The sequence below is a fragment of the Colossoma macropomum genome, unplaced genomic scaffold, assembly GCF_904425465.1.
Source record: "Colossoma macropomum unplaced genomic scaffold, Colossoma_macropomum, whole genome shotgun sequence".
Classification (NCBI taxonomy): Eukaryota; Metazoa; Chordata; class Actinopteri; order Characiformes; family Serrasalmidae; genus Colossoma; species Colossoma macropomum.
This window is the reverse complement of record NW_023494793.1, coordinates 43739494-43763418: the sequence shown is the minus strand read 5'-3', so window position 1 is coordinate 43763418 and position 23925 is coordinate 43739494. Positions and strand designations below refer to the sequence as shown.

Sequence of the window (23925 nt, the reverse complement as noted above, 5' to 3'; positions counted from 1 at the left end):
ATCAATCTGAGGAGCTATTTCACCATGAAAATAACCATGAGTGTTCAGAGTTCTATAAAGAACCATTGTCTTTACTAAAGAACCCTTTAAGAACCATCTTTTCTAATAACGTAGAAGCTGTTACGGCAGCAAAGGAGGACGAACTCACTAATAATGCCAGAAGAAACACTGGAGTCCACAGCCTTTCAGACGTGTAGTGTAGATATAATTAGTATTTTTATGGTCAGGGGTGTTGCCCAATTCTGCCTACTGTAAAGTCTGCCCTGAGAGAGAGAGAGAGAGAGAGAGGGAGAGGGAGAGAGAGAGAGAGAGAGAGAGAGAGAGAGAGAGAGAGAGAGAGAGCTGAGAAAGGTATCTGTGGTCCACCTGAGCCAGGTAAGGGGAGTAGGGGGTGGGGCCTTCAGCAGAAGAACAGCACCAGGATCTGCGTACGCGAGCGCGTACGTGTTACTCGTGTATGTATTCGTGTCTCTGAGGCCGCAGCACGACGCTGTGGTACGTTCTGATGCAGGACAGCGCCGTGGGCGGAATCAGACGGCGCTCGATCAGGTTGTACTGCAGGTGAACGGAGAGCAGAGGAGAGTCCTCACGAGCTGTGGAGTCGCACAGAGAGTTCATCGGCACAGAGCTGCAGGCACAAACACACAAACACACAAACAAATAAACACACAAACAAATAAACAACGTTAGACAAATAAACAACGTTAGACAAATAAACATCTAAACACACTGCGATGTTGTCAGTAGTTCTCAGTGCTAACATGAGGTAGTAATCTAATGTGTAGTGTGTATGGAGTAGTACACTAACCTGATGTAGGTGTGGTGTAGTGTGTATAGAGTAGTACACTAACCCGATGTAGGTGTGGTGTAGTGTGTATAGAGTAGTACACTAACCTGATCTAGGTGTAGTTTAGTGTGTATAGAGTAGTACACTAACCTGGTGTAGGTGTGGTGTAGTGTGTATGGAGTAGTACACTAACCTGATGTAGGTGTGGTGTAGTGTGTATGGAGTAGTACACTAACCTGATGTAGGTGTGGTGTAGTGTGTATGGAGTAGTACACTAACCTGATGTGGGTGTAGTTTAGTGTGTATAGAGTAGTACACTAACCTGATGTAGGTGTGGTGTAGTGTCTATGGAGTAGTACACTAACCTGATGTAGGTGTGGTGTAGTGTGTATGGAGTAGTACACTAACCTGATGTAGATGTAGTTTAGTGTGTATAGAGTAGTACACTAACCTGATGTAGGTGTGGTGTAGTGTGTATGGAGTAGTACACTAACCTGATGTGGGTGTAGTTTAGTGTGTATAGAGTAGTACACTAACCTGATCTAGGTGTGGTGTAGTGTGTATGGAGTAGTACACTAACCTGATGTGGGTGTAGTTTAGTGTGTATGGAGTAGTACACTAACCTGATCTAGGTGTGGTGTAGTGTGTATGGAGTAGTACACTAACCTGATCTAGGTGTGGTGTAGTGTGTATGGAGTAGTACACTAACCTGATGTAGGTGTAGTTTAGTGTGTATGGAGTAGTACACTAACCTGATCTAGGTGTGGTGTAGTGTGTATGGAGTAGTACACTAACCTGATGTAGATGTAGTTTAGTGTGTATGGAGTAGTCCACTAACCTGATCTAGGTGTGGTGTAGTGTGTATGGAGTAGTACACTAACCTGATGTAGATGTAGTTTAGTGTGTATAGAGTAGTACACTAACCTGATGTAGGTGTGGTTTAGTGTGTATGGAGTAGTACACTAACCTGATGTAGGTGTGGTGTAGTGTGTATGGAGTAGTACACTAACCTGATCTAGGTGTGGTGTAGTGTGTATGGAGTAGTACACTACTCCATACCTGATTACCTGATCTAGGTGTGGTGTAGTGTGTATGGAGTAGTACACTAACCTGATGTAGGTGTGATGTAGTGTGTATGGAGTAGTACACTAACCTGATGTGGGTGTAGTTTAGTGTGTATAGAGTAGTACACTAACCTGATGTGGGTGTAGTTTAGTGTGTATGGAGTAGTACACTAACCTGATCTAGGTGTGGTGTAGTGTGTATGGAGTAGTACACTAACCTGATGTAGGTGTGGTGTAGTGTGTATGGAGTAGTACACTAACCTGATGTAGGTGTGGTGTAGTGTGTATGGAGTAGTACACTAACCTGATCTAGGTGTGGTGTAGTGTGTATGGAGTAGTACACTAACCTGATCTAGGTGTGGTGTAGTGTGTATGGAGTAGTACACTAACCTGATGTAGGTGTGGTGTAGTGTGTATAGAGTAGTACACTAACCTGATGTAGGTGTGGTGTAGTGTGTATGGAGTAGTACACTAACCTGATGTAGGTGTGGTGTAGTGTGTATAGAGTAGTACACTAACCTGATGTAGGTGTGGTGTAGTGTGTATGGAGTAGTCCACTAACCTGATCTAGGTGTGGTGTAGTGTGTATGGAGTAGTACACTAACCTGATGTAGATGTAGTTTAGTGTGTATAGAGTAGTACACTAACCTGATGTAGGTGTGGTGTAGTGTGTATGGAGTAGTACACTAACCTGATGTAGATGTAGTTTAGTGTGTATAGAGTAGTACACTAACCTGATGTAGGTGTGGTGTAGTGTGTATGGAGTAGTACACTAACCTGATCTAGGTGTGGTGTAGTGTGTATGGAGAAGTACACTAACCTGATGTAGGTGTGGTGTAGTGTGTATGGAGTAGTACACTAACCTGATGTAGGTGTGGTGTAGTGTGTATGGAGTAGTACACTAACCTGATCTAGGTGTGGTGTAGTGTGTATGGAGTAGTACACTACTCCATACCTGATTACCTGATCTAGGTGTGGTGTAGTGTGTATGGAGTAGTACACTAACCTGATGTAGGTGTGGTGTAGTGTGTATGGAGTAGTACACTAACCTGATGTGGGTGTAGTTTAGTGTGTATAGAGTAGTACACTAACCTGATGTGGGTGTAGTTTAGTGTGTATGGAGTAGTACACTAACCTGATGTAGGTGTGGTGTAGTGTGTATGGAGTAGTACACTAACCTGATCTAGGTGTGGTGTAGTGTGTATGGAGTAGTACACTAACCTGATCTAGGTGTGGTGTAGTGTGTATGGAGTAGTACACTAACCTGATCTAGGTGTGGTGTAGTGTGTATGGAGTAGTACACTAACCTGATGTAGGTGTGGTGTAGTGTGTATGGAGTAGTACACTAACCTGATGTAGGTGTGGTGTAGTGTGTATAGAGTAGTACACTAACCTGATGTAGGTGTGGTGTAGTGTGTATGGAGTAGTACACTAACCTGATGTAGGTGTGGTGTAGTGTGTATAGAGTAGTACACTAACCTGATGTAGGTGTGGTGTAGTGTGTATGGAGTAGTACACTAACCTGATGTAGGTGTGGTGTAGTGTGTATAGAGTAGTACACTAACCTGATGTAGGTGTGGTGTAGTGTGTATGGAGTAGTACACTAACCTGATGTAGGTGTGGTGTAGTGTGTATAGAGTAGTACACTAACCTGATGTAGGTGTGGTGTAGTGTGTATAGAGTAGTACACTAACCTGATGTAGGTGTGGTGTAGTGTGTATGGAGTAGTACACTAACCTGATGTGGGTGTAGTATAGTGTGTATGGAGTAGTACACTAACCTGATCTAGATGTAGTTTAGTGTGTATGGAGTAGTACACTAACCTGATCTAGGTGTGGTGTAGTGTGTATAGAGTAGTACACTAACCTGATGTAGGTGTGGTGTAGTGTGTATAGAGTAGTACACTAACCTGATGTGGGTGTAGTATAGTGTGTATGGAGTAGTACACTAACCTGATGTAGGTGTGGTGTAGTGTGTATGGAGTAGTACACTAACCCGATGTAGTTGTGGTTGAGGCGCAGTAGCTGAAGGGCTCGTAGCTGTATTATTCCGCGCGGTATGACTCTGAGCTGGTTGTGGTCCATCAGCAGTTCGGTCAGTGAGTGGTAAAGGCCCATGAAGGACACCTCACTGACCCCGTCCTCACGCAGCCGGTTGTAGGAGAGGTGCAGTGAGTCCAGCCCCGGCTTCAGGTGGGCGAACACGTACCCGGGGATGCGCTCGATCTGGTTGTGGTGCAGAGTGAGCTGACGGAGCCCCACAGGCAGGAAAGACGGGACGTGCACCAGTTTATTGTACGACAGGTCCAATGACTCCAGTTTGCTGATTGGCACAACAGCATAACAGAAGATGCATTACTGCTATTGTCCTGTAGGTGGTGCTTTAGGAGCAGCAGAGAATAGTCTGGCCAGTTTGCAAAGTAAAGCTCTGAGGAGAAGAACTAAATACTAAGAGGACAAATTAAAGTCCCCCTGTTCACCAGACGCTGTCAATCAGCCGAGACGTGTCTATAATTTCTGTACAAACTGATAAATAAAGAGACAAATTTCTAGCTATGCGAAGTCTTTTTGTTCATGTTTATAAATAACAGTATTTCAAACAGTATCAGAAACCAAATAAGCTAAAAAAGTCTATATCTTGGTCATATTAAAGGGCCCGTACTCTACATTTCAGGTCTAATAACATTTGTTTTAATATATAAAAACAGTCATAATTCATGTTTACATCGCCGTTTTCCAGCTTCACTTTACCCCCTAGGATTAAACAGTTTTTGTTACTGTGCCTTTAAGACTGATGCATATAATTAAGTTCATTCAAAAAGCAGTCCAGGATAAAACTCCTCATAACTTAAGTATGAGTGGGCGGGGCTAAACAGCTGATGGCCTAATAAGCAGATAAATGTATAAACACTGGTGTTCATGACATCACAAAAACAATGAGTACCACTGTACAAAACGACTACACTGATAAAGGGTTTATTGGTTTAACCTCTTATTCTCCAGGGTATATTTTGGTTTGTCCATCTGAATTTTCATGACCAAATCGTAAGACAAATCATTCAGTAACTGCATGAAATAACTGTAAATTTTTATTTTATTTATTTATTTTTTTTAAAGGTTCCCATCAAATTATCAGAACATGTGTTTATGATACACATATTGCTATATGCTTACAATTTACTGCTGAAAGCCAAAAATCTTAGACGCCCTTTGTATTATTTTATAAAATAATGTTTACAGAGCAGATCACTGAAGAGACGCCATCTGTTTATAGTTTATAGCCCAGATTTGTGAAAAATGGGTCGACTTTCAGTAGAAAATAAACTGTGAGTTCAGCTTCTTTTATAATAAGGGTTTAAAATGACATCACCATCTATTTGACTGGACAGAAGACAGTTACAGCTCTCATACGACCCCCACCTTTAGAATGTAGCTTATGAAATATGAAAGTTATGAAGAATATGACGAAGTGCGTTTTGGAACCACCGGTGGACTCAAGGAGTTGAAAAGGTTAAAATTAATTTAATGGTTATTAATGATGTCATAAACATCTTTAGTAGGCATTACACATAAATAAAAAGGAACACAGTGACCTGTCGTTTACCAAATAGTGAGCCCACATTCATCTACACTGTTAAAGCTCAGATGTTGCTGGTTATTGATCTTACTCTGTCTTCTCCATCCGTCAGCGTTAAACCTTTAGACATGTGCTGTAACTACCTGTTAGTGGTTTTAAGGTGACTAGTTAATAGCCATTAATAAACTAATTTAAACCACAACTTTAAACCTTTATAATCGTGTTGTAAAGTGTTACCAAACAGCTTTGCTTTTACTTGATGACTCTGCAGAATCGTTTTATAGTCGATAAAGGATTTTTTTGGTGGCCTTATAGCAAAATAAAGGCTTGCTTATTTTCGGGACGCTACTCTTCTGTGAGGTACAACGGCCAAAATAAGAACTGCATCCTGGTCAAATACTGAGAAAGAGCTGTTAAAAATAATGAGAGCTTAATGACTTTTGTTAACTTAACGAGGTGGGTAATACCGTAAAAAATCAGTTAAATAGAAGAATAATATCCGTGTAAACGCCTGTATCTGATTACATTCCCTATCAGAAAGTTTAAGTCCGTTCTGATCATGTTCGTCACGTCATAGTGAAAGTTTATACCGTTCAACATGGCGGAGCAGAAACTGGTCTGCAGAGGAGACGAAGTTTATGCTCTGATCTTTAAAAGACGGCGGTGGGACGGACGTCCAGCTTATGTGTCTCAGAACACGACGTCTTCCTCTCGGCCTCCTTTAATAAGGACATGTGAAGGACGTTTTCCTGAGTCTGACATCACTTTAAAATAATTAAAAACACAAGCGCTGCTCACTGCTGCTCATCTCACTCTGACTGGACTCACGTGATGCTGGTTGTCATGGTAACGTCTACACTAAGTGGTTCTCTATGCATATCCATTTTTGGATCGGATTACTTGTAGTGAGCAAGTAAACTGAGATTTTCATCAGATTGTTGAGCAGAGTGAGAATAAACACCTCAGTCTTAATCTGTAATCTGAATGTATTCAATCGGATTGGCAAAAATCTTTGAATGTAAACACAGACAGCGAGGAGGAAACTCACCGTAAATGGATCCAGGCTCTGGGTGCGATGCGGTCCTCTCTGATTTTGTTATGGCTGAGGTTCAGCACTCTCAGGTTGACCGTCTTATTGAGGAGGCCAGCGTGCACAACCTCGATCCGGTTATCAGAGAGATGCAGCTCCTGGACACAGGTCGGGGAGAAGGAGGAGAGAGGAGTGGAGGACATGACACAACAGTCAGCACTGGAGCTACGAGGCTAATGTAGCTAACAACTGCTGGAAGCTTCTACCCCACCGATTAGCATGGTGCCACCTGCAAGCCTAAATCATTACACACTCGCCTCAAACTGTGTCCAGTTGTATTTTTACAGGTGACAGTGAGTCATACAGGGTCAGAAACCACATAATCAAGACTATTAGAGACTGAACACCAAGTACTGAACAGTATCTACTATGAATTATTCAGTATCTACTATGAATTATTTATTAACTACTGTGAATAATTTGGTATCTACTATGAATTATTCAGTAACTACTATGTATTATTAAGTAACTACTGTGAATAACTCGGTATCTACTATGAATTATTCATTAATTACTTTGAATCATTCGGTATCTACTATGAATTATTCATTAATTACTTTGAATCATTCGGTATCTACTATGAATTATTAAGTAACAACTATGAATTATTCATGAACTACTATGAATTATTTAATATCCACTATGAATTGTTCAGTGACTGCTGTGAATTATTCAATAGCTACTATGAGTATGTTCTATAGTTAAGAATTTAAGTTAAAGTTAACTGAGTTTAAATTAAAGTGGTTTATAATAATAATAATAAGAAGAAGAAGAAGAAGAAGAAGAAGAATCTGCATGTCTAAATGTCTGACCTGAAGTGAGGTCGGCAGGCCTGAGGGAAGGGCTCTGAAGTCGTTATCGTCCAGCCTGAGGTAGATGAGTTTGCCGAGGTTTCTGAAGGCCAGAGGAGAAACATTTCCATCGTGGAACTCATTATCCTCCAGCTCCAGCGTCAGCAGCTGCGACAGACCTGGAGGCAGAAATGCAGATTGATACTTATACACTATTTACACGCTCTGAGAGAATCATCTAAGTCCATTTTCACTCTCACAGCTACAACTTTCACATTAGTTTCAATGCTGTTAAGCCTTGAACAAACACTTCGGCTAAAACAGTATTACTAATGCTGGTAACAAGTGGTGGAGTTTATCAATATAGTGCACTATATAGTGAAATGGGTGTCATTTTGGACACACTGTGTAGTGAATGTGCTATGGTTTTGGGCATCATTCAGTGTTAGTGTGGCAGCAGTGTCTACCTTAAATTTAAAATGCCGATAAACACGGCAAAAGCAATGCATCTGACATTTTTCCCTCTTTATTTCACTCTAATGATGAGGCAATTATCTTTGCAGCGAAGGCTTGTTGTTTCATTTGATGTTGTTATGCTGCACGTGTTAGGCTATGTTCAAAAATATTCAGAGCTATTCTCTATACAGTGTACCCAAAATTATGGCTTATTCGCTATGTAGTGCATTATTTAGGAGAATCATTAGAATGTTAGTCCACAGCCACACAGTTCTCAGAGAGGGCTGACCAGCAGTTTTTAAGTGTTTTATTATGTTTCTATCTTGTTTTCTTCATTCAAACTTTGCTGAATAAATAATTTAATAAATAATTTATGCTGTGTTTCCTGGGACCTTAATCGAATAGTCAGCGCGTACCTCTAAGGCTGTGTGGCGTCAGTCCGCTCAGCTTGTTGTCGTTTATCTTGAGCTCCAGGAGAGACGGAGGCAGCGGCGGCACTTTGGTCAGATTATTCCCGTCCAGATTCAGCCTCCGCAGTTTGGTCAGATTCTACAACAGCACAGAACACACACACATACACAAAGCCAAACACATGCACACCGCAGTTATAGCATGAGCTTCCCACCTTTAGTGTAAACACCAACCCTGGCTCCAGACTCCGGGCCTGCAGGAGCCGCACATCGAAGCTACGCACCACATTCCAGATTCAGCCGTCATCACACAGAGGCAACATGGGCTGTGTCCACAACTATGTCCTGTTCATTAGATAGTCCTGAATCGGGCCATACCTGAAATGATGGCCTCTTCACCACACAGGCAGCCAAAACTATGCCTTAGTCACTGTATAATGCAGTATTTTGGGCTGTGTGTGAAACTAAGTCCTGTTCACCTAAATAGCGCACTGCTTTGGGCTATGTCCAATACTATGCCTTGTTCACTACATAGTGCACAATTTTGGGCTATGTTCAAAACTATGCCCTATTCGATATGCAGTGTGTTCACGAATATATCTTACTCACTATATAGAGCACTATTTTGGGCTGTATCTCAAACCATGGCCTATTCACTATACAGTGTGTCTAAAATTACAACTTGTCCACTACATAGTGCACTATTTTGGGCTATGTTCAAAACTATTCCCTATACAGTGTGCCCAAAAAGCACTATGGCCTGTTCACTATACAATGTGCCCAAAATTATGCATTATTCACTATGCTGTGCACTATTTTGGGCAATGTTCAAAACTGTGCCCTATTCACTATAGAGTGTGTCCAGAATATGGCTTATTCACTATATATAGTGCACTATTTGGGCTATACCTCAAACTGTGGCCTATTCGCTATACAATGTGCCTAAAATTACAACTTATTCACTACATAGTGCACTATTTTGGGCTATACCTCAAACTATGAGCTATTCATTATACAATGTGTCTAAAGTTATGACTTGTTCACTACATAGTGCACTATTTTGAACATAGTGAATAAGGCATAGAGGCTATGATCAAAACTATGCCCTATGCACCACAGAGTGTGTCCAAAACATGGCTTATTCACTACACAGTGCACTATTTTAGGCATTAGCTGAAACTGCGCTCTATTCACTATACAGAGCTCTATACTGTGTCATCTCACTGTTTCACTTTGTTGGAAAATTGAGTGCACTCTGTACGACAACACTTTAAGGAGAACATTTTGTGATTGAAGTATAGAATTTGGGGTAAATGGGTTCATCACTCAGCGACAGTAGTTACATTCCAAAACATATACACTGCATTATGGGTGTTCTGTGCACACTTAATTGAATTACTTGTTCATTTATTGCAATGCAGTATGGGATTGTGAGAGTGCACTGGATATTCTCCACTAGGTGTTTGGACCACTATCAAATGGCACCATTAAAAAAGTGCACTATATAGAGTGAATGGCATCATTTTGTTCAAAATAGTGCACAGTATTATGATTCTGTTCCCTGTAACAGTGTTTTGTATGGTGTTCCTGATGTTCCAGTGTAGGGAATAATGATTAAACATAGTGTGAGACTCTAAAAGTCTATTGCATTCATGGCATTTGGCAGACGCTCTTATCCAGAGCGACTTAAGATTTGATCATTTCACACAGGTAGGTGAAGGCAGTGTTAGGAGTCTTGCTCAAGGACTCTTATTGGTATAGTGTATGTTGTTTACCCAGGTGGGGACTGAACCCCAGTCTACAGCGTAGAAGGTGGAGGTGTTACACAACACTATACCAACCACTAACATTCCTCTAAATCTCATACAGGCTGATCCTCTGAAACCTGTCCGAGCAGTTTGGCTCCAGCGAGCTCTAGCGCGCAGGTGTGAAATGGTAAAGCGTATAAATTGATAGCGCTGTGTTTGACAGCACTGTCTCTGTTGACTGATAACATTCTGGTTTTCAGAGCAGCACGGAGGTGAGATTTGTCCTGGTGATGTCTGGATCAGCGGTGTGTGGGAGAAAACACACACGGCTGCTCGCTGCTCACACTGTAGGTGTTAGTTACACAACACTACATGTTCATAACGCTTCATCTATTACAGGCCATCATACTCTACAATAAATCAGCTCTCACTGCTCAGCAGCTCATACCTCACTGTAAGTGTGGGTCTAATAAAAGTCACTCTATATTCTACATATTCTGGATCTGTCCATCCTATATTTAACTTTCTTTACTGACTGTCTTTTATTTTATTTTATTGACTGTTTCAGTGGCTGTGTTTTAATGGTTTCTTTTATTTCTTATCTTCTTCACTTCTTTACGTTCATTAAACAATCATCATGTGCTTTTACTTTAATGTTGCTTTTTCATACACTAGTTTATTTACATACACTGTAAAGCACTAAGCTACATTTTCATGTAGGAAAGATTCTATTAAGTAATTTTTTTGTAATTATTGTGACAATAATCAGGGATGCAAATTAGATCTAACAATTGTGGGTGTCGGCATCATTATATAGGGTACAAACAATACTAGCACCACATAAAAGTTGCAGATTTTTACATTAATCTTGATAAACAAAGTTCGCAGTTATCAAATTCTCATGATATCTAATGTTTTTTTGTCAACATTAAAATTACACATGTGGGCTCTCTGTGGTGTGTGTAGATAATGATCATGTAATGTCAACACAAATAAAAGGTAGTGAAGTTAGCTGTTCGGCTAGCTGTGTTGCTAAGAGCTGCTGCACACTGACAGACTCTTTGGCATTTTGGGCAGTGTGTGCGGTGTAGTCAAAAATATTATCAGTAATATAAACTATGTACTTTTTTCAACAACAACAATGCTATCAGATGCAAAAAGTCTCACCCATCTCTCCTGAATATGCAACAATAATAAAAAAATGGGCAAAAAGAGAAAAGAAACTGGCTGAAAGTGTTGATCGAATAAACATTAAATAGGCCTACAATCAAGTGTCAAAATTTAAGACTTAACAAATAACTCGATGATTTATTTCCTTCCTGTGTGGTCAAAACAGACACATTCAAACAGTTTGTAGAACTGCACAGCAGATAAACAGTTCTACAAAGTCACCATCACATTGTTACTGAGAGTGACCCACCACCCAAATAGTACCTGCTCTGTGGGGATCCTGACCACTGAAGAACAAGGTAACAAAGTAGACAGAGAAACAGATGGACTACAGTCTGTAACTGTAGAACTACAGAGTGAAACTATACGGTCAGTGGAGCTGATAAAATAGACAGTGAATGCAGATTCATGGTCGGTGGACCTAATAAAGCGGACAGGGAGCGTATATATTTTTACTGCTATCATCAAATGCTACTCACTTTAAACACGTCCTGGCCCAGAGAGAAGTCGTCCAGTTTGTTTTTGCTCAGGTCGAGCCACTCCAGGTTGGGCAAGCCGGCCAGAGCCCGAGTGGGAATCTTACTGATCTTGTTATCTGTGAAAAGAACAGATAAAATGTGGGAAAATCCTTATTTGTCACTAAAACAGGAGGCTTATACACTATCGGTCCAAAAGTATCCGGACAGCTCTTTTACTGAGTGAATTCAGCTGCTTTAATCTGCAAAAACTCCATATAATCTCCATAGAAAAGCACTGGCCAATAGAATGGGAAGTTCTGGAGTGATGGTGCTCCACCCAATACTTTTGGGATGAGTCATTATCATTATCTTCAACCACTCAGTCCTGATAATCTCACACCTGGACATACCTGCACCTGACACCACCACTCGTTCTGCAATACATCTTAAAGGAACAGCCGAAAAATAAACATATTTGTTCAGCATCTCTAATAGACGTGATTGTGTGGTTTCTGACACTGTATGATACACTGTTATCTATAAACATGGACTAAAGTACATTAGCATAGACAGATGGACGGACAGAGATAGATAGATAGATAGATAGATAGATAGATAGATAGATAGATATACAGACGGTATATAGTTCCTTTAAATTGTTTAAATAAGGCTTGTTCATGTTAATGCATGTCGCTAAAATACAACCTTTTTTTCTTTTTTCTAGAAATTGTGCAATAAAAATTTGCAAATGCCTTTTAAAAAATTGCTTGTGCTCTGTAGAGCATGTGGTAATATATTGTCACTCAGAGACTCATCAAAAACATGTAATTTGATTAGAGGTGTTCAAATGTTTGCATATGACTGTACAACTAATACCCAAAATAAAGTTCTAATAAAATTAAAATCCAAAAATGAAGTTTTAATATTATTCAAATTCATATTCAGAATTCAGAAAGTTATAATAAAATTAATGTGTAAAAAGTATTTCAAAAAGATAACAATTTATCATTACAGGAAAATATTTACCATCGAATTAATTATTTTTAAAATTAAATTAGACTAATTAAAATAGTAATTAGACTTTTTTCTCCGTACGTGGCCAGACCATGGTCTGTTAGTTGACAACCCCGGTCCTAGCCTGTCCCTTTAAGTCCCTTTAAACTGTCTTGTGTTAACTCACCTGACAGGTAGAGCGTGCGGATGCCGGTGTCTTTGAGCAGGGGCAGGTGCGTGAGGTCTGTGCTGCCGCAGGCGATCAGAGACTCGGACAGCAGGCAGCCGGCCGGGAGGGACTCCATATGAACGTACGGGGGGATAACCGGGCGCCCTGGACCCCTTGGACCAACTGAGTGCCTGCCGGGCACCAGCAGCGGCCTGCCGGGGGGTAAAACTACAGCCTGTTTAGTAGGTGGGGCGAAAGGTTTTAGGGTTGGTGGTAATGCTGGCTTCTGTGCAGGGAACGCTGCCCGTTTGTCACTTGATGCCGCTTTGTGATCTGATACCACTTTTTTAGCTGATGCTAGTCTATCAGTTGATGGTGCTCTGTGAGCCGATGCCAGTCTGCCAGCTGATGCCAGTCTGCCTTCGTACGCCACCCTGTGAGCTGATGCCAGTCTGTCCATCTGGCTGCTTGGACTGCTAATTAAGAACGTGTCGTCATCGTCATCGTCATCATCATCACTGTCGCTGTCGTCTTCCAAGTAGTCATCATGGTCATCGTGGTCAAATCTCCTTCTCCCCACCACACTCGGCCCCGGCACCATCTCAGGCAGCTCCCTGTCCCACCACTGCGGCTGCGTTTGAGGTTTAGCCATTTCTAGTCTCTTTATCGGTGGAGGCGGCGGCTTCTTGAGTGCAGGAGGTGGAGCCTGAGGGATGAACACAAACTGATTTAGAGCATGTGGAGGGCAGAGCTGACATAAGATATTATAAGAACCTCAGATTAAATAAATTATTAAATTAATTAATTTAATTAGTAAATTAATTAAATAGATTTTTAATATGAATAATTAGTAGGAATCTATTAAAAATATAAAGAAATGTGTTTTTGGTCCAGGAGCGAGCTGTGGATGATTCTAAAATGATTGAGAACGTATTTGAAAAGATGCCTGAATGACTTTCTAATACAGTCGTATGCAAAAGTTTGTGCACTCCTGCTCAAATTCCATGTTGTTGTTGTTGATTTTCTGAGTGTAGCATCCTCTACAGATAACACACTTCTGCACATTTTAATAGGAAATTGCTGTTTATTTGCTGAACTCAACATCTAAATTAAAAATATATTATATCATTTGTGGCCTGTGTAAATGTCATGGTTATATTTTATGTTTTATATTTTTACGATATGTTAAACTCTGCAAACAAATAGAAATTGTGCAATAAAAATTTGCAAATGCATGTTAAAAATTTGCTGGTGCTCTGTAGAGCATGTGGTTATTTTCTCTTAGAAAGTCATCAAAAACATGTCATTTGATCAGAGGTTCAAACGTTTGCATATGACTGTATAACTAATACCCAAAATAAAGTTCTAATAAAATTATTATGCAAAAATGAAGTTTTAATATTATTCAAATTCATATTCAGAATTTAGAAAGTTGTAATAAATGAATGTGTAAAATATATTTCAAAAGTTCAAATTTCAAGGCAGGTAACAACAAATTTGTGTAAATATATCACTGCAGGAAAATATTTACCATCTAATTATTTTCTTTTATTAAATTAGACGTAAAAATAGTTTTACTATCTAGTTTATGGTAATCAAATCTACACTAGTTACGTTATTATTCCTGACAAAATCATAAAAATGATAAGAGTGAAAAGCACTTTCAAACTTTTGAACAGTAGGGAATCATGGGGAACAACCTACCACGGGGCACAATTTAACACAGACTTTTTACGTTGTTATTGAAGGTCAAGCAGCATGAGTTTCTGGCCAAATCACCACATTTCCTAGCCATGGTCTCCCACCAAAATTCAGAGAGATTCGTCAGCATTTTAAAGAGATCTGAGTGTTTTCAGGGCAAGTCATTTTTGTTTTGGTTACTGGGCTGTTTGTGTAAATCACAAATCCAACCTTATATTACTTTGATATATTAGTTTCTTTTATACAACAGTTAGTTCTGGCCACGCAAGCTGATTGGTTGAGAAGCGTTCTAACAAACACGGTATCACTCCACTGAGACGCCGTTGCTAAGCAACGACTCTGACAGCTGTAGGAGGCGCTCAAGCCATTTGAACCTTTTTACTTCTTACTTTGCCACAAACAGAAAACGGACACTTTTAAGATCACATTTGACCGACAGCCGATTTGGTCAGACTCTGAAGATGAGACGACACTAAATTCCCAAACTGTCATCACCACTGAGCAGCTTTTCAGTCGGCAGCTGAGACAGAAGAACAGCTGAAGAACCTGGAATCAGCCAGAAATGAACCCAACACCATTCGCCAAACTAAATGGGCTGTAAGATACTTTACAGACTGGCTGGAACAAAACAACATTAATACTGATCTGGCAAAAACTGACAAAACTGAGCTGAACTTGATATTGTGGCAGTTTTAAGGCTCAGTCTGTACTTCAGAGGGCGAGGCTTACTGCCGGCTGTGCAGCGAGTGGGCGGAGCTCGTTACTCTGACGTAGCAACAAGCTGCTCATTAAGGAACTATAATTTGGTGAAGGAACTGCGAACATTAAAACATATTAAACGCCGCGTTCACAACCCAGTTTATTAATTTATTACTTTATTTATTTAACTGTTGTATTAAAGCAGTAGAACACTCGAGGAGTGTGTTATCGCCAATAACATCACGGCTGTGATGATCTACGGCGACCAAATCACAGCCGTGATGTTATTTCACGATAACACACTCCCTCTCGGGTTCTACTGCTTAAATAACCTAAAATTATACTGAAATTACTTTGGTTGCACTGAATCATCAGACTTTTTCTAGCAGGTGTTAAACTGACCCTTTGTCTGTTACAGTGAACCCACCCATGGGCTAAACTGCAACACTGCACTTCCCGTCATTTTGGGTGGAATTTTACATGAACGGTAGGAGCCAGAAACAAAGTTCAAGTGTTCATTTATAGCAAAGATTTATATGTTGCTTGAATAAAAACACGATTATTCCAACTTAAATATTATTAAAACTATTTCACAAAAACCAAAATGTGTTAGGTTGTGCCCCGCTTTCCCCTACGGTACCTCCACAGTCTTAACTGGACTTGTCTTTACCTTCGGCTTGACCTCTGGGACGCTCTTCTCTTTCCCATTCTGCGGATGGACGCTCTTTCCTTGGTTTGTTTTCTCCAGCTTCACTCCACTGGCTGGTGTCTGTTTTCTGACCACTGGCCTGCTGGCTGACGGAGCTGGACAAACAGAAAAACAAGCTGTTGGCCAGTAGTTTCCACAGATCTGACCTGCACCAAAATCTTACAGACCTCAAACCTTAATCAAATTCACCTGTTTTCCACCTCTTAGCCCAAATGTGGTCGATTAGCCACATGTTTGGTATCTGAAGTTTGCTTCTTTAGTTTTAGGGATGGAGCTACGAGGCTAATAGCTACAAGTTATAAGCTCATCTACTCCAATTAGCATGATGGTAACTGCACATTTAAATCATCCCTTATCTCAAAGTGTGTGTTCAGTGTCTCTAATAGTCTTGATTGTGTGGTTTCTGACACTGTATGACTGATACCTAAAAACATGGACTAAACTGAGTTAGCACAGCTAAACTCAGTAACAGCCTTCTTCAGCCTGACTTCTGTCCATGCTTTAGTCCATGTTTATAGATAACCGTGTGTCACACAGTGTCAGAAACCACATAATCGAGACTATAAGAGCGAGCGGTTTGCATGATGCTGATTAACGTGAACATGTTAGCTACATTAGCCTTGTATATCTTGAATTATGCAGAAATTTAGAAAAATGGGTGGAATTTCCCTTTAGGTAATCGCATATAGACTTGCATATGTGATTTCTTTAGGTTTCACTGAAGTTATGAAGTTAATGCAGCTAAAACCTAATAGAAGCTTGTACTCTGCAAATTTGGCACACTGTACAAAATACTGTTGAAAATGAATCTATGAAAATGAATAAAAGTATGAACAAAATAAGAGATGAATGCAAGAAGGGGAACTCCATCAGGTTTTCAAAAGTTCCACATAACTGAATGGCTAGGATTTACACAGTCGTTCAGAGTGGTTTGGTGTGAAATGCTCTGTTCTAGAGAAACTTACTGAGTCAGAATTGTTCACAGTGGTGGTGATAGGAACCAGACGTCCACCTCTAAAAGCTCCCTCACAGAAAGTTACTACATGAAATAGTTATGAATTCACTGCCTGATGACTGAGACACTGATTAATGATAGTTCTGAGAAGATTTTGGTTGTAAAATCCATTCATGGTGGAGGGATACATAATATGCAGGGTGTTGTGAGGCAAAATAGTCCCCAAAGAAAACTTATTATTTCAGATTCTCCACTATTTTCCATCATCAACATTCCATATAAACTCAGAAGACTCGTGTAGGTTCACTGGTGGTTCTGGATAGTAAATAAAATGTCTATATTTGTGTTGTAGTCATGGCGACCCCTGGTTCCTATCACCACCACTGTAAAGAAATCTCAGTCTGTAAGTGTCTCTGCAATGGACTATTTCATATCAAACCACTCTTTGTTTACATCGCAATGACTGAATTAGGCAAAAATATTGAAAAATATGTGGAATTCCTCTTTAAAGGGTTAGAAAAGGCCTGAGTGTAGAGAGCACAGCTCTAAAAGTCTTTTAAAGGGCCCATTTCATGGACAATTGAATTTTCCTCACTTTTTTGAGATAAGAGTCTGATATAGAGTAGTATAAACATTGTTCAAATATCAAAACCTTTACCATTCATTTCCAAACCTATACAATTCATTCTTTTTTATGATGTCATGAAAACCAAAGCATATACATATATCCATCTATTCAGCCTACAGCAGTTTAGCCACACCCACTCACGCTGAAGTTATAAGGAGTGTTTTAGCCTGGACTGCATTTGGAATGATATACATAGAGCAGCCAATCAGAACAGATAAAGTTTGGTCCCTAAACACTCACAAAAATCATAAATGGAAATAAAATACGAGAAGAGTGCAGGATATGGGCCATTTAAGAGAAGGAGAATAAACTGCGTACCTGTATCCAGGCAGGGAACCGCATGGCAGCGAACGGCTCCGGCTCTACACTGACACATTCTGCAGGAATCTGGAGACCAGACGGCCCCCTCAAACAGAAAGATCCCATTCACCAAGCACTGAGACCTGCTCACTGACAAACACACAGTCAGCAGCTTCAGTGCATCTGCAGTCCAGCTAGAGCTTCACTGTGATAAGCACTACGTTTCACTGTATTGAAGCACTAAAGCCATTATATCAAAGCAAAAAGCCACGAGAGGCCATGTGCCCCTGAACAAGGACATGAACTTTCATTCGTCTGTCATTGTTTAGTTGTATGCAAAAGTTTTGGCACCCCGATCAATTACTGTTTATTTGCTTTTTTATGCTCTGATATATGCTTATATACACGTATAAAACAGATTTTCTATATATATCACATTTAGTGGGCAAGTGCTGTAAAAGTATCTCCTAATGCCAAAGTAACTGTATTCTGAATACACATTCCCAATACTTGTATTCCATAATATCCCAACCCTGCCTACAACACCGTTAACTTGGAGCTAATATAGCACTGGAAATCACACAGAGATACTAACAGAAATTAGCATTGTCATCACGGTGGTAATTCAGTGAGCAAAAACTGCTTATAAAGCGAACTTTTTTGCTTTAACCAGCAGTGTATGGTGATAATATTCATATTAATATTCATTATATGACACAAAGTTAAAACGAAATGAAATGACTGAATATTCTTGTCCTCTTTTAGCAGTCAATGGTTGCTTGGCAACCATAACATACACTAAAGGAGCTACATTTCTTCTTGTAATCAATAATATTTGATTATTATTAACAATAACAAACTGTTTATTGGCAATTTGTGTATTTTCTCATGTTTTACATTGTCTGGCATTTCATATAATCCATTTGAGGCTGTGTTACAGTGGTTTTATACCTTACCCATGAAGAAATCACTATAAAGCACAGCCTCTATTGGCTTTAATAAAAAAAATAGTACTAATATTAATGAACAATAATAATAATGAGAGTAATATTAATAAATAAAATGAACAGTAATACAAATGATTATTTTAATAGTCATAGTTATCATATATAGTTACAATAACATCTATATATGGATAAGCTCACCATATTGTACCATGTATTGCTGCATGCTGCACTCACCTGGACGGACAAGTATGTTGTGTCCAGCTGCTGCTGGCACGAAATGATTCGTCTGTTTTTCATCTTTCCTTGTCGCTCGGATACCCTCAGAGACACAAACCGCTGTGCACACATACAGGCACACACACAGCAACACTAACCGATGAGCCATGGTGAGGGAGTCCCACCTGAAACCCACCAACAGCTGAGAGAGAATGATCCTGCAGAGCATCTGACAGAGCTCTTATACTGCGAGGGGGAAAAAAACAGTGAAAAAAAGGTGTGAGAGAGGGGGAGGATGGAGGTGGAGAGGAAGCAGGCAGAGAGAGAGAGAGAGAGAGAGAGAGAGAGAGAGAGAGAGAGAGAGAGAGAGAGAGAGAGAGGAAAGAAAACACTTTCAACAAAGCTGCCTTTTCATTCGCCCCAAAAACTCCACCAAACTCCACACGCCCCTCTGATCCGCACCCAAACAAACCCGCTGATAGAGCCAGAACAGCTTTATGAGTGTTCATCCTGACATTAGGACACTCAGATTTCTATCACCTCAGATTTATTTCCATCCAGATGCAACTATTAAAGGAATACCCTGTTAGAAAAAACAGCACAGACCAGCACATGCTGTGTTTTCAATGCTGGTATTCTGGTCAAACATCATGACCATACTGGGTGACCAGCTAAACCAGCACCAGACCAGCACTAAACCAGAATAAACCAGCTCAGAATTCATGCTGGTCTGTGCTGTTTTTTTTCAGCAGAGTAGTTTAGAAAAAAAAATGAAATCGTTTTCCTTCTTTATCTCAAATCTAGTCAATCAGCAAAAAACATGTTTGTTGTCTGAAATTTGCATCTTTAGTTTTAGAAGCTACAAGGCTGATGTAGATAGCAAATACTAGAAGCTTATCTACTCCAATTAGCATGATGCTAACTGCACACCTAAATCATCACACTCGCCTCAAACCACTGACTTCTCAAATTAATCCAATGATTGACATGTAAACAGAGTGATTCAGAGTGGTTTGGTGTGAAATGGTTCAGACGTCTTTACAGTGGTGGTGATAGGAACCAGGGGTCGCCATGACTACAACACAAATATAGACATTTTATCCAGAACCACCAGTGAACCTACACGAGTCTTCTGAGTTTATATGGAATGATGATGATGGAAAATAGTGGAAAATCTGAAATAATAAGTTTTCTTTGGGGACTATTTTGCCTCACAACACCCTGCATATTATGTATCCCTCCACCATGAATGGATTTTAGTTCAAAATCTTCTCAAAACTATCCTAAAACAGTGTCTCAGACGTCAGGCAGTGAATTCATAACCATTTCATGTAGTAACTTTCTGTGAGGGAGCTTTTAGAGGTGGACGTCTGGTTCCTATCACCACCACTGTGAACAATTCTGACTCAGTAAGTTTCTCTAGAACGGGGCGTTTCGCACCAAACCACTCTGAATGACTCTGATTACATCTTAACCATTTAATTATGCAGAAATTCTGAAAAATCAATGGAATTTTCCACTTGAATTAATCTGAAATAGACTTACAGATGTGGTTTCTTTAGTTTTCCATGGGGACTATGAGGCTAATGTTGCTAAGTCCACAAATGTGTACTGGCACACTGTGTGACACACGATTATCTATCAATATGGACAAAAATACACATGAACTTCAATATTTAAGGTGGCTGTTAATACTGTTTTAGCTATACAACATATGTTTGCCTATTTTTGTGTGAATTTTATTAATTGTATCTACACTCTTTAAAAAGATGGTTCTTCGAGGGTTCTTTAGTAAAGACAGTGGTTCTATTTAGAACCATGAACACTCAAGAACCATTTGCATGCTTGAATGGTTCTTTGCATGGTAAAACGGTTCTTCAGATTGATAGAAAAATGTGTTGTATATGGTTCTACACAGCACCAAAAAGTGTCAAACTTGTATATAATAGAAGAACCCTTTTTGGTATTAAATAGAACCATATACAACACATTATCCATCAATCAAGAACCATTTCACCATGCAAATTGTTCTTTGAGTGTTCATGGTTCTATATAGAACTATCGTCTTTCCTAAAGAAGTGAAGTTCAGACGGTAAACATGTCTTGGCCGATCGACTACGTTTGCGGTGGGGAGGAAAATTCTGTCAATGTCATTTTTCAGTGAAATGTTCCTTTAAGTGTCTCGTCTCTAACGGTTCCTGCATGTTTGATAGTGGAACAGTGTGGAGGCTCTGGAGAAACCCGCCGAATGAAAGGCTGCTTTGTGTCCGGCCTTCTGAGACATTCCTGCTCCCTCACCGCTCAGTCTGACCGCACGACTCACCCACAGACTCTACAGCGAGATTTTACCTTTTTACATACAACAAACAGCACAGCAGCTACAACCGCAGCAAGACCATCAGATGCATCAGAACAGGCATATTTTTATAATGTTTATAAATATAAACATTAGACAGGAGTTTGCTCTGTGACAGGTTATGATCATAGCTGCTTCAGACATAATAATAATAATAATAATTACAAAATAATAATAATTCAAACCCCTTAAACTGCACACCTATTATTCAGTTATTCATCTTAACAATCATTATTCACTCTCTGCTATGATTTATAATATTATAATGATAGTACAATATTATAATTATTCAGGATCTACAATAAATGATACACTACATTTTCAGCCACTACAAATAATGAATATTAAATATACAGTAACTGGTATAAATTATAGAGTATCTAAAATGAATTATTCAGTAATTATAAATTGATCAGCAACTGTTATGAATATTCAGAATCTACTATGAATCGTGTAGTAACTATTAAGAATAATTCATTAGCTACCATGAATTATTCATTATCTACTATGAACTATTCATTATCTTCTTTGATTTGTTGAGTATCTACTAAGAATTTGTTATCTGCTATGAATTATTTAGTGTCTACTATTAATTATTCAGTATCTACTATGAATAATTCAGAAATTACTATGAATTATTCAGTATCTACTATGAATTGTTCAATATCTACTATGAATTATTCAGTATCTGCTATGAATTATTCAGTATTTACTATGAATTAATTGGTATCTACTATGAATTATTACATAGCTACTATGAATTATTCTGTATCAACTATGAATTATTCATTAGCTACTATTAATTATTTAGTTACTGCTATAAATGATTCACTATCTACTACAAATCATTCAGAACTACCATGAATTATTCAGTATCTAGTATGAATGTTCAGTAGCTTCAATGAAACTAATGTGTAAGTTGTAGTTACACACATACGGACCCTTAAAGTTTATTGGGTAGCCCATGATTTAAATGTATATAATAATGTATCCACTGCTTACTTTTCTGTGCATATTTCATATTTTTGGAAAATATGAAAAAACAAGGTTTTGATATAACAGGTATGATATTTTCTTTATCTTATTGATTTTTTCTGTCGACACCTGCACCAATAAAAATAATCCTTTAAACCATGTAGGATGTATTCAGTTACTCTGGTACAAATAAATGGTCTAATTTGTCTTTGTAAACATCCGTCTGCATTTCAGACAGAATCATAAACACACTGCTCCTGTTTTTGTTTCCCACACTGAACACGATTAGCCCGGTCGCTCCCTCGGCCTACAAGCACAAACTTCCTGTTATTCATTCCGAAATAAAACAGCGAAAGTTGCACTGAAAAAAAAAGAATTATTTCAAATGTGTAAACACTCACCTCTCCTACAGCTTCCTGTCCAATAGGGTTCAGCTAAAGACAGAACCAAATTAGGCCCCTATTAAACCTCATTATACGCCACAATGGGCTGAGTCATATTTATCAGGTTAAATCTGTCCGTTTTTAATGGACGTGTTTTTAAACGGACGTGTTTTTGGGTTGGAAACCCTCCGTAGGCCTGAAGTGCTTGGGTTTGTTCCAGCTAAGTGCTCTCTGCTCTAGAATATGATTACACAAGTGACCGCAGCTGACCCCTCGCAGCAAACACAGCAGTTTGTTCGTTTTGCTTGCGACTGAGTGAGAATCAGTTTGTGCTGCTTACAGGAGCCAAACGTGTCAGTATGATTCAGTCTCTCTGCTCCGTTTGAGGATCTTTAAGGCCTTCTACCAATGATGGGGCTCAGCGCCTCGTACTCCAGCTGCTCTCACATGTCAGCTGACTCAAGACTCGACTCAGACTCATTCTTAAACAACTCAAGACCCGATTCAGTCTCCACCTAAATGACTTGATCCCGTTTTCCCCTTAAATGACTCAATATTCGACTCTGACTCATCCTTAAATGAATCAAAATTCAAATCGGACTCACTTTTAATGACTTAAGACCTGAAATTTGACTCAGAGCTGCTCTTAAATGACTCATGAACTTGCCAGGAATGCCCTTAAAATGACTCAGGACTCAAGTTGGGCTCATCTTGAAATGAATCAAGACTTGACTTCGACTCACCTTTAAATGACTCAAGATGTGACTCGTACTTGCCCTAAATGACTCAAGACTCGACTCAGATTCACATTTAAATGATTCAAGACTCAACTCGGATTTCTCATTTAAATGGCTCAAGACTCAACTTGGACACACCTTTAAATGAGTCATGCCTCAAGATTCAACTTTGTCTCGTCCTTAAATGAGTCAAAATTTAATTCAGACTCACCCCAAACGGCTCAAGACTCAACTTGGATACGCCTTTAAATGAGTCAAAACCCACCCTTACATGCCTCAAGATTCAACTTTGACTCATCCTTAAATGAGTCAAAATTTTATTCAGACTAACTCCAAATGACTCAAGACTCGACTCGGACTCACCTTGAAAGCATAGGCATGTCTAGCCCCTTTTTAGAGGTGCTCAAGCCAGTTACGGTGTGATTGTGTGGCTCAGCACCCCTAAATCTCTGATCATAGAATCGCCCCTGGACTCAAGACTGGAATCAGACTCACTTTTAAATGACTCAAGACTAGATACGGACTTGCCCTTAAACGACTTAAGACTCAAGACTCAAGACCCGACTCTGAATCACCCTTGAAAGATCTGAAATTTGATTCCTAAAAC

At 39.5% G+C, this 23925-nt stretch overlaps 1 protein-coding gene across 2 annotated transcripts; it reads right to left on the bottom strand.

Moving 5' to 3' along the window:
* Nucleotides 1-18: 18 nt before the first annotated feature.
* si:dkey-6n6.1 (uncharacterized protein LOC100170811 homolog) lies at nucleotides 19-22820 on the bottom strand. 2 transcript variants are annotated; one of them, XR_005007689.1, is made up of 12 exons: nucleotides 22600-22820; nucleotides 18886-19113; nucleotides 17723-17854; nucleotides 15783-15916; nucleotides 12731-13418; nucleotides 11572-11687; nucleotides 8181-8313; nucleotides 7330-7487; nucleotides 6476-6615; nucleotides 3847-4173; nucleotides 323-628; nucleotides 19-288 (listed from the first exon to the last, which is right to left on the bottom strand). XR_005007689.1 is itself a non-coding variant. In XM_036579630.1 (11 exons), the coding sequence occupies exons 2-11, from the start codon at nucleotides 19094-19096 to the stop codon at nucleotides 448-450; spliced, it is 2220 nt and encodes a 739-aa protein (XP_036435523.1). In that variant the 5' UTR covers nucleotides 19097-19113; nucleotides 22600-22820; the 3' UTR covers nucleotides 19-447. The 2 variants fall into 2 exon arrangements, 1 of the variants encoding a protein (XP_036435523.1); XM_036579630.1 differs by having other exon boundaries at nucleotides 19-628.
* Nucleotides 22821-23925: the final 1105 nt, after the last annotated feature.